The sequence below is a fragment of the Diuraphis noxia genome, unplaced genomic scaffold (assembly GCF_037042655.1).
Source record: "Diuraphis noxia isolate RWA-SAM2 unplaced genomic scaffold, SU_Dnox_SAM2 contig0003, whole genome shotgun sequence".
In the NCBI taxonomy this organism is placed as follows: Eukaryota; Metazoa; Arthropoda; class Insecta; order Hemiptera; family Aphididae; genus Diuraphis; species Diuraphis noxia.
Window position 1 is genome coordinate 4,905,321 of NW_028301713.1, and position 12,966 is coordinate 4,918,286.

Below are 12,966 nucleotides of genomic sequence, written 5' to 3' on the forward strand. Positions count from 1 at the left end.
CCATTTATTCGTCCCTCAAATATATTAGTCATAAACGAATTATGCCTAAGTAAATGACCGAACATTTTTCCACTTCTTTCTTTTATGGTGTCCAATACAATTCTTTTTTCTCCTACTTGGTTTAATACATCTACGTTACTTTTTCTTTCTGTCCAACTGATTTTTAGCAGTCTTCTCCATATCCACATTTCCATGGCTTCCAATTTCTTTTTGTCTTGCCCATTAATAGTCCATGTTTCGCAGCCATACAATAATACACTCCATACATAACATTTGGCAAAGTTTTTCCTCATATTTATATTGAGTTTTTTGTTTGTAAGTAGCTGCCGCTTCTGCGTAAATGCTCTCTTTGCCATAGCTATTCTTTGCCTAATTTCTGTTGAGCATTTACCATCATTTGTAATCGTGCTTCCTAGATACTTAAATTGTTGGACTTGCTCTATTAAGTTATTATTCACTTCCAACTTTACTACAGGAATTTCTTTTGCTTTAGTCACCACCATTGTTTTTGTTTTGTTTGCGTTAATTTTCATTTGATATTCCTGTAATATTTTTGTCAGGGTGGTTAAAGATTTTTGCATGTCTTTTTCTGATTCAGATACTAAAGCGATATCGTCAGCAAATCGTATGCAGTGGATCTTTTTTCCATTTATACTTATTCCATTAGAGTTTCTTTTATACTTGTCCATGATTTCTTCCACGAATAGGTTGAAAAATAGGGAGATAACAGCCTTGTCTTACCCCTCTTTTAATACTTGCTGTAGTACTATGTTCTCCTACCTCTATTAAGGTCTCCTGTTCTTTGTAAAGTGACATTATTATTCGTCTATCCCTCCAGTCTATTCGTGTTTTCTTCATAGAGTTCATCAGCAGCGCCCAGTTGACAGTGTCAAAAGCTTTTTCTAGGTCAATGAAAGTTATAAATGTATTTCTGTTTACATTTAGCCTTCTTTCTGTAAGTACCCTTAAAGCTAGAATAGCCTCTCTTGTACCAATTCCCTGTCTAAACCCAAATTAATCTTCATCGAGCTCATTTTCGATTTTCTTTTGAATCCTATTTTTTATAATGATAAGAAGTATCTTTGATGCGTGTGTTAATAAACTTATTGTTCTGTAAATCTTGCATTCTGTGGGATTTCCCTTTTTAGGGATTAGTACAATTTTGCTTTTGGCAAAGTCCTTCGGAATGTTTCCGTCTTTATACATTTTCTTAATCATTTCAAAAATCTTATGTTCAGTATCCTTTCCAACGTTTTTTAAAAATTCCACCGGGATGTTATCAACTCCTGCCGATTTTCCTTGTTTTAAATCCCTTAGGGCCTTAACGAATTCTCCTTTTGTTATAATTGGCCCTACGTCTTCTTTGTTTAACTCGGTTATATTTTCAATATTCATGTCATCTTCATCTATCACTCCTTTGTACAGATCTTCTATGTACTCCTTCCATCTCGTTGTTATTTCTCCTACATCTAGAATCAGCTTCCCATTCTTATCCTTAACAATTTTGCTTCTTGGCTTTGGTTGTCTTGACAATATTTTAATCATTCTATATGCTTTGTCCATTCTATTTGCTGACATATTCATTTTAATATTTTCGCATGTTAAATCCATCCATTTCTCCTTTTCAACTCTGCACTTTTGGGTGATACGGTTCTTTATTATTCTATACATTGCATCATTAGTTTTCTTTAATTTATTGCGGTATTTTATTAAGTCCATTATCTCATTCGTGATCCATGGTTTTCTTGGATTCAGTTTCCTAAATCCAATTGATTCTACAGCAGATTGACGAATATTGCTAACCACTTCATCCCACGGGGGATCAATACCAGCAGCTATCAATCTGTTATAAACTTTGTTTTGGAACTCTTGTCTGGTTTCTTCATTTTTGAGTTTTTCTACGTCCCATATGTTACGTTTGGGCCGCTTTGTAATTTTCTTGGGTGTTATTTTGTATTTCATCGCTACTAGTCTATGGTCACTATCTATTTCAGCACCAGGATAACTATGACTTGTCATTATTTGTTTTTTGAAACGACTCTTTGTTAATAAATAATCAATTTGGTAACGGTTAGTATCCCCTGGCGCTACCCACGTATAGCGTCTTCTTTTCGGTACTTCAAACATTGTATTGGTAACTAAGAAATTGTTCTGCTTACAGAAATTGACTAATCTTTCTCCTCTGATGTTTCTTGTTCCTAAACAATATTTGCCTATTATTTGATCGTCTTGTCCTTCCCCTACTACTGCATTAAAATCGCCCATAATAACTACATTATCGTTATCTTTAGTTATTCCTAGCAGTTCGTCTAGAGAGTCATACACTAGTTCAATTTCATCGTCTTCACTATTCGAGGTTGGAAAGTATACTTGAATGACTATCATGTTTACTGTGTGTGTCTTCAATTGTATTAGTAATATTCTGTCATTCACATGATACGTATTTTCTACTTGCAGTCCCCATTCTTTGTTTAATAATATTCCAACTCCATTTTTTCCCTGTTTATCCCCGCTATGTATCATTCGAAAGTCATCGCTCCAAAAATCTCCGTTATCACTCCATCTAGTTTCACACACTCCTAAAATGTCAAGCTGATTTAGTTTCATTTGCTGTTTAAGTTCTTCAAATCTTCCAGGCCTTAACAACGTTCTTACGTTCCAATTTTAGTAGGAATTGTTTTACTTTTAATTTTATTTCCAATATTGAATATTTTGTTTTTTGCTGTTTTGGCATGGATTTCGCTGGTTGACGACCTGGGAAGCCATGCTCTGTCTCCCCCTGCCGGACTCCGGGTTCCGAATCCCATCGTCTTGTTTCCTATTCTTATGGTTGTCCTTCATTGCTTAATGTTTGGGAAAATTAATACAGTGGTTTCCCGTTGCCTTCTGTATCGCAATGACATCACTTATAACTAAGTGATGCTATTCAAGTAAAGATGAATCTCTACTTGATACTAACAATGTTGCTGCCCATTGTTAGATCCATTTTGGTCGCCTTTTACGACGGGCATGGACTGTCGTGAGTGTATTCTGACCCCCCCCCCCCACAGGGATTAATATAATATTGCGAAATAAATTAATTCCGAATACCTACAGAGAAATTCGAAAGAATAGAAAATTATAAAAACAATGTTAACACTTGTGGACTATATATTATTATATAGAGTAGCTGACGATGTAGGCATACTTATATATAATATAACAATATATATCATGTATACAGGGAGTAACAGGAAGACCTAACAAAAAAAATTAAAAATATGCTAATTAAACGTATGACAAAAATTGTTAATATTATACGATAAGTAAATAATTTAAGGTTAGGTTAGGACTCATGTCAGCAAATTCTCAAAATTATATTTAAAAAAAATTTATTGCGTTCCAAATTAATTTAACCACAAAAATATTGAATTTAAAAAAAAATCCAAAAAATAAACTACTTGACTTAGATCAATCTTTTTACCATCAAAATTGTTCTTATAATCAGATTGTCACAAATAAGCTATTTTGAATTTATCCAAACAATTTTAATTAAATTAATTTTTTTTATTTTCTATACTAAAAAATAAACATAAAAACATAATATTGTATTTATACACGTAATAGTGCCAGGGTCACTTAATGAAATTAAAAAATATTTATTTGATCGAAAATTATTGCAAAAGTCAGTTCAATCTGTTACACCTTGTATTATATTACTTAGTATGTTAAATATTCACTGCATATTAATATTATTATTTTTTTTATTGGTTTTCGGAAAAACTCAACCTTTAGTTACAAATTTCAAGTGCATATTGTTATACAATAATATATTATTAGATTATTATTTTTCACCATATACACGTCTTGAGGAGTTGGTGTCATATAGCAGCAGCTATATACATATATACATATAGAATATATATAGTGCACACGCTGACCAATGTTTGATGGAATTATATACATTTTAAAATATTAAACCAAACGACAGTATTAAATACATCATATTTATTATTTAAAAGGCATAAATATGATAATATACTTATTTTATGGACTGTGCGCGATGATAGCATATCAAATCTAATCGAAAGATTTTTATGGTTTTATTTTTCTCTGTACGAAAACTTCGATGTCGATGTTTCATAGCTATTCATTACTTGCAGTACGTATAATAATACTATGTACGATGTGCGGATCGCGTATATATATGTATTTATAATTAATGGTTGAAGTCAGTTATATATTATATACGTCATATATATATATATTATAGTTGTAGGATCTTGAATCCTTGAATAAACGATGTTAGGTACTTAACTATAGATATTACAAAATATATAATAATAGTTGGACCATCGTTAATCGATAATTCTTGGACAGTTCATGTTTTTATCTACGGATACACACGAATATATTATTATCGTATAAACACTGAGATAGAAAGTAACACACGTATTGATAGGTATAAGTGTATAATAATACTATATACGCAACTTACAGAACTCGTGGAAAATGTGTATATGTGTGTGTGGGTGGAGGGGGCAAGGTAAATATGGAGAAGAGAGAGGAGCGTTCAGCCAAGGCCAAAATCGGTAGAAAAAAATAAGTAAAAAATATAACATATACATAAAATAACAATAATAATGTGTTCCTGAATCGTGACCACACGCGAATTTTTATTATTTCCTATTTTTACCAATTATTTATTTTAAACGTTTAAATAATAATTTTAAAATTGTTTTTATTGATTTCCTTTTTATTAAATTTAAATTTAGGGGGGGGGGGGGTAATTTTATTGAATTATATTGCAAGTCGCAATACTAAAAAATAAAAATTGTTATCTGTTTTTTATTCACCAAGGTTACAATTTTAAAATATCGATATAAATATAAATCACCCATACATTAATAATATAATCCGAAGAAAGTATACACAGATAAGCATAACAAATGTCATGGTAGGGGAGGAGTGGACATGAAATTAAAAACAATAAAACATTTTTGGGTATAAATGCATGCATATATAAATATATTGCATGTTTTAAAGATTTCTGATGCAAAGTGCAGGACATAAAAATATTTACAACATTAAACGTACCTATTTAGTTTTATTTTTTTATTTAGCTTATCACCTAACTTTTTTATTTACATTTATTTTTGAGTTCTGTGTATAATTTATCGTTTTTGTCATAATATAATAATAAGAATAAATACCTTTATTATAATATTTTGTGTACGTAATATATGCAATGTATGTTTTAAAACCGTTCGTACAATGATAGGTACAATATACGAGTAACTTACTGTTTGAATGATATCTGGCCAATAACTATATTTACCATAATAGATAATTATTCGATTGGTTTGTCGAAAAACCTGAGCTATACATAGCGAAACTGGTTAAGTAAAATATTCTGCAATGTTTATTGGTACATAATGAATTATTATCATATATCAAACATAATAAACAGTCCATTACACACACACACAAGTGGTCGAAATCATAATAACGTTCATATTACCATTATATATATTTGTTTGGTTTTGATACAACTTTATATAGGTTTACGTTGCGCGCATATTTCGGTTTTAGCGCCTTGTAGACATGTGTGTGTGCAGTGTGAATGAGAATTCACGAAATTCCATATGGTTGCGGTGCTTCATGTCAAATTATATTATATTATTATTAATTTACACGTTTTAAATTTTGTAGCAACGCATGATGCAAATCACTAAGGCATTCAATTAAAGGTTTCGAGCTCGGATATACCTTCTCGGTGTATATACGTGCCTGTGCGGCTGTGCTGCTACAATTTGATGATATTAATTTTCGTACGTCTCCACTATAATAATAATTAATAATAATACGTAAAAAGCTGTGCACACGAGTGGTGCTCGAGCTTTGCAGAGAGAAAAGATTAGACGAAAATTATTAATATTAAGACACCGAGTTTCAGAGGGTATTTACAACAAGTTGTGTTTTGATAATAATCCAAAGTGAAAGAAAATCATATTTTTCAACGACGTAATATGTAGGGATATACTACATAATCTGGGGGGGGACGATGATGGGGATATCAGATAATACTCAGATAGTATGCGCAATTCATTATTTAATTAACGAAATTTAATTAACTTATTTTTAAAAACTATTTTTATAAAGTATTATTATATAACAATCAAATGCTTTATTAATGATATAGGTAATTGCAGGATTTCAACACTGTTAGATTAAAAAAAAAAAGAAAAAAAAGATGTAAAAAGAGTAAAATGCTTACTATACACATCATATAATAATATATACGAGAGAATATGTTTAATATATTATAAGACACTCAGTAAAATATATTGAAAATATTTCTTTTACATGACTTTAAGCAATTTATTACAAAACAACATTTTTTATTATTTTTATATTTATAAATCATTTATTTTTTTCAAAGTTTTTAGCCACTTGAATGAAAACATATTTTTAATTTCAAATTCCGGCGCAAAATATCTTTTGCAACATTTTGTTACACGCCATCATTATGTATTTACTACTGATTATTTATTACTAGAACTATGGAATATTGAAGAATAACACTCGAAACTATGGATGAGATAAATTCTACGTAACTAAAAATTATATTATTCAGTTTTCATAGAATGTATTAGAACGATGACTTAACAAATGTATTCATTAGTAAATACTATAATTAATTAATGGCCTAAGATGCCGGGTTGTAACAAATAGATCAATAAAAAAAAAAAAAAAAAAATACTATAATTAGGTTAGGTTAGGTTAGGTTAAATTATAGTTATAATTATTATATTATATTGTAATTACAATAGGCTATACCTTCCTATATGTATATTATACAAAGTTATTTTTAATTAAGTTCAAACCGAAGTAAAATAGTAAGAACCGAACATCAAATAATTATAAACATTTTTAAAACATCATGCATGAATAACTTAAGCGTGTGCAATTAAAATCTAAAAAAGTAATTTTTTCCATTTAATTCATTATTAGCCAACATGTATTTTAAATAATTTATAGCGTATTTGCATGTAAGCATACTCGTAAGAGTGAATATTTAATCTTAAATAATAATTTACCGAATATATATGTAATTACTGTGATTACCTCAAATATTTAGTATTAATATAAATAAATGTTAAGTCTACTTAGTCAAAATTATTAACTATTAAGCCTTGGACTCAGATTCTTATGTATTTTTCTATTTTTACAGGTCGATCATATAATGTATATTAGGTATGCTAATAGTAAGCACAAAATAGTGTGTTTCATACAAGTGTGATTAAATATATTAATTATTTTAGAATACATTCACTTGACGTGTATATTCAAATATTTCGCACCTCTAGAACAAGACTGCCACAAATTAAAATTCATCAATTTTGAGCTATGACGAATTTTGAATTACCAAAAAAAAAAAAACTATAAAATACAAGAACGCCACATTCAACATCATTTTTCATTTAGCCCCTGAAAAGATGTGTCAGAATTAAATTATTTAATTTTTGACTTATTTCCAAAGCAAGAGAGCCATATTTACTTTATGGCAGTACACTTATTTTAATTTATTCAATTAATCACCGAAGTCAAAACTCAAGACTGCCTTATTTGGATTTGTGTGCGTTCTTACATTAAGAAATAATTAATTACGGCGTGTAATATGTTGAACGTAAAATAGCAATATTTAGAGTTATATGGCAGACTTGCACCTACTTAAAAAATTTTAAATGACCACAATTCTAACTTTTTGTGTTTAAGAGAGTATTTCATAATGTTTGGAAAAGTTATATTGCAAAGTATGTTTGTAAGTATTTGAGTTTTGAGTTTCAAACGCATAGGTAAAGAACTTTTAAAAATATCTTGGTTTGAAACTTCAAATCTTTTTTTTCTTAAAACTGTATAAATTGGCAGTCTTGTTAATAAGATACAAAGTTGTACAGTCTTTATTAGAGTAGCGATAAAATATATAAAATAGATTATAAATTATATTTTTAGGATTATAGATATGATAAAATAAAATGCTGAATTCAAATGTTAGTTCGATTAAAAATTTTAACAGTTTGGTTCGGTTCTAGTTCATTTGACACTAAAAAATCAGTGTAACGTTCGTTACACCCTGTATGCAATATTAAACTTACACTTAACTCACACTATTATATGATTGACCAATACAAATATACACACTCGATACTTTTCTACCTATGCACATTATTACCATATTATAAAAATGACACACGACACTACGACAGATAGTTCAACACTGACCATCAACACGAGCGAGCTCAACAATACAATTATTAACATCTATCTACCAAATAGTAAATTATATTTTAAATATATAATTATTATGGACATATAAACCAAACTTGTCTTATTATTGATAAACACCTCATAATAATGCTCTAACCACCCCACCAGCTACGGAAAACTTATTCATAAGGAATATAAAACCTTCTCTAGAAACTAATATCCTAAAAAGGTCCCCCGACCACGTTATATCAGGTTCGACCCATCACTACTTTATAGTATAGGTTTACAGTTTTAAATTCTTATTTCTATAATTTAGTTCTTACAGAACATTGATCTTTTTGTGATTTAAGTCAAAATCACAAAAATTACGTACAGTTATTACAAATGTAATTATAAATGTATAATTTCGAGAAAACTAAAGCAATTAGTTAATTAAACACTGTCAATTTAGTAGCAACAAAAATATAAATTCAAAGTCTATAAATATATTATGCCTATCCAATTATTAATTATTAGACTATATTATAATAATGTATATAATGTATAGATGTGATATATTTTATATAATATATATAGAAATGTAAATTCGGACGTAAAATAGGAAAAAAATTGCACTTGCTTGGGTCACGCGGGTACTCGGAAGAAATTACAAAACCAAACTATATGCTATATTGTATGCAATTATATTGTAGCTGCAACAATAACGGGTTAAGACACGTATTATATGTATATATACGAGACCGCGGCGGAAAAGCACTCGCGGCGGGTGGGCTGCGGGTCGTTATGACACCCGCCCACACAAGCCAACCCGCACCGCTTCAGCGCAAAACATCACGATATAATAACACATAGCTGTAGATTGTGGTGTGTGTCAAGACTTCCAAACCATCCCTGGGGAGAAATAGCGAAAAGATACTCCCCACCGCGGGACCACGTCGCTCCACACTTTAACTCTCTCCAAAACTACCCTGTCACGTTAATTTTGTATTTATTTTTGCATACAAACGGAAGGCATACGATAATACGGCGTGGAGGCTATACATAATAATAAGTGACAAAGAAAAAAAAAATACAAAATATTTGTGACCAAAATTATTATAGTAGGACAACATACATGCAATTATATTAAAAGACATTTTTTAATAATTTGCACCAATATTAATATTTTAAATTATAATTAAAAGTATTCAAAATTGTTAACAATCCAAATTATAACAATATTAAATTTGACATGATATGAGATGGTAAAATTTTTTATTTTTCATACTTATTATATGTTTATTATATTATTTAGGTGCACAGGATTTTGGCGTTTTTGTAAACGATACGATTAAAAATTTTCTCATATCGTTTTCGGGTTTCTATGTCTTCTATCGGGCGCGGGTGGGGACGAAGATTCTAATATTTAAAAAAAATAGCGAAACAGTTGCTAAGTCTGAATACTCGCGCTATATTTAGAAAATTATTAAATTTTGTTTGAAATATTATTGTGGCACGTAAGATTTGTAGGAATACGAACTCAATTCAAATATTTTACGCATTGGTTTCTCTCCCTCTCCTCCTACCAACCAAGTCATAATTTATGCTGTAATGTTCGCCTTTTGCAGAGTTTTTGTGTGTTTAAAGTACACTGAAACTGTTTAAACTATGTGATTTAAACTTAAAATTAATCCACGATTATTTTGTTTGTGTCTTGATATAATACTAATAATAGTATATGATAGTTACCGAATAGGTAACGATAAATAATAATCGTAAAATATAATATATACATAAAAAAAGATACGTACCTATTGGCTAACTAACACTTGCCACTTGCTGCCGCTACTACGTTAATATATATATTATATATACATCGTATTTTCGTAGGTCGAAAAAAATTTTAACTTGGGAGTTCTTAAATGTACAGATAAATTACATAGAATTGAAGTAAGTTAGACCAACCAAACATTACTGTTCCACAATAAGTAGGTACATAGAAAGTCAAAATCATCATTTTTTCATCATGTCGCACACACATTTTCAATGAAAAAAGTTCTAAAACAACCTTATTAATTTCATATGTGCTTTGAAATGTAAATTAAAATGTTGTCTTTAGACTATTGTTTCGATAGTATAGGTACCTATTATGCCTTGAATCAAATGTGTATGTCACTTATTATATTCTGAATTTGGAATAAAATTCTTTAGTGCGCAAAATCATTAAATTCAGCGCACTGTTACACTACGTTGACTTCTGGCTAGTGCATGCAACCTACAAATATTTTTAAATCTCGTATTATACGTATACTGAAACAGAATAGAGAATTCATTTCTAAAATTTCTTTTTTAAAAATGTAGATGCATTTGATAAAAGTATTTATCTAAATTCTAAAGTAATATACTATGTAGAACTTACCTAAATTTCGACGAGTACCCAATTTCGTCTCATCAGTCTTCACCATCACTATACTATAGTTTTATCTAAAATCTTAACGCTACATTATTATTTACAAAAATGTTGTATTCTGATACAGTTTTATTGTGAATTCAGAGATAGAATTTAGGTAAATATAGTTATGCGGGCGGTTTCAACAACAATCCAGTGGCGTATCTGCGGAGGGAGGGGCAATGGGCTGATCCCTCGAGAGTTGGACTTTGCAGGTTTCATCCTATGCATGTATAACTGTATCTTTAATAATAAAATTTATTGTCAAATTACCATAAGAAGAAAATAAAAATGAATAATATTGCTGTTGAAAATAAAATGTATTAAGAGTTTTAAATTTACTCGTCCCTCCTCTCCCAACCGAGCTTCAGATATACGCCACAATTCATAAACGGTTGGTAAAAACTTTAAGAGCAAAATTATTTTTTTATTTATCAAACATATTATACATAGATAAATATAAAAAATACGTCAAAAAAAATTTAACACTATTCGAAATAATAAGAGTATGATACTTTATGTGGTGTGCCGTTAAAAATATAATCACCATAAAAATATTATAATATTATAAAGAGCTGTCCTGTAGTTAAGGCTATTATATAATGGCCACGACAATGAATAATAATAATAATAATATGATGCTTTAATTCGACGCGTAGGTACAGTTTATGAACTCGCGCACAAATTTCAGCGTTATTCGCACCTTCTAACCTATTATGTATTTATGTGCCAGCGTATTTTAGTTAGTTAGTCTCCGTCTGTGAATTTATAATACACTCTACAGGTTGGCGACGACGACGAGACGAACCTGTCGATGCAATATTGGGACCAATATTATAGCTATACGTCATTGGACTATTAGAGTATATGCGCCTAATCTGCAGCTAACCATATATACAGGGCGATTCGCCATTTTTACAAGCATGCTCGCCACATTTTATCATTATTCGATGTATAATGCTGTAGTAATTCGAAATCTGATTTTTTTAAATATATACTTAAAGATCGTTTTAAAAGCTTAAGATCACTACTCGTACTAGGTACTAATTAAGTAGCGTCATGTGTGGATACAAATTGACCATGATAATTTGAAGATTTTAGTCACTTAGGTATATTAAACTAACGGAATTATGACTAATTTCATTAGTATAAATATTTTAAAAACTGAGAAACCACTCAAACGAATATTGAATTTAAACTAATCAATATCAAAAAAAAAAGCGGGTAAGTCGTGGATGTCTTTCTGCTGTACAGTAGGTTACAAGTGGGTTACTGTAATGGATGGAATTAAACTTGAATCCAATGATATTATATAATTGTATACGAAAAACGATTCTGAGCGGAGATGGTTTATCTGTCTAGGATATATTATAGATTATTAAAAAATTTCAAATCTTAGAAAGAAATTTTTTTATGAATTTCTAGCTTAAAATAATTTGAACATAGCCGTAATTTTTGAGTATTTAGTCAAAATTTGAACTTTAAATGCTTATAAACAAAATTATCTCTCTAAAGTATCAGCTCATGAACATTACCTTTCAGAAGAAATGCTACACTTGATACTTTTGAGCAAGTTTAGAGGGGGAAAAAGTGTTTACAAAATAAAAAATAAAAATAAATAAACATCAATGTAAAACCAATAGGTATACATTCCTCGCTTCGCTCAGAATCTAAAATAAATAATCACTAAACAATGTACAGTAAAAAAGTGTTCTCGTTTGAAAAATATAAATTTGTATCGCCATAAAAAAAAATATAGATCATTTTAATAACTTTATTATTAAAGGAATACAAGGGGTAGAACATGCTTAGGCGGATTACTTTGTATATATAGTTCACTGCATTATAATGTACTTACGTGACAAAGAAACATTTTTTGCTTAAAAATCATACAATTAATTATTTGTCTCTTATTATATTATTCACGAGAATTCGTTTTATAACGTACCTATCCAATGTAAACAGAAGAAGAACAAGACAATAATACAAATCTTTTAGTGTATAGATACATTTTTTGTTGTTCGGATACCGCGTCATTTTTATATTATTATATTTGAAAGGACGTCGTTTATACAAACAACACACAATATTAAATATAAACATTTTTCATAAAGACGGAGCAGCACGTAATACATAAAATATTTCACGTTTATATTTATACCTATACCTATCTGCTGGTGCAGCTGCTGCGATATTATTGCGTTATCATTTATTATTCTTTGACTAACCCTCTTCGGGTATTTACAGATGAATACTACAACCTACAGCTTCCCTTTGAAATTGTTTTT

The 12,966-nt window shown here is 29.6% G+C and overlaps 1 protein-coding gene across 1 annotated transcript; it reads right to left on the reverse strand.

Moving 5' to 3' along the window:
• Positions 1-1,014: 1,014 nt before the first annotated feature.
• On the reverse strand, positions 1,015-2,019 carry LOC107173738 (uncharacterized). The gene has a single exon (XM_015524394.2). The coding sequence runs from the start codon at positions 2,017-2,019 to the stop codon at positions 1,015-1,017; it is 1,005 nt and encodes a 334-aa protein (XP_015379880.2).
• Positions 2,020-12,966: the final 10,947 nt, after the last annotated feature.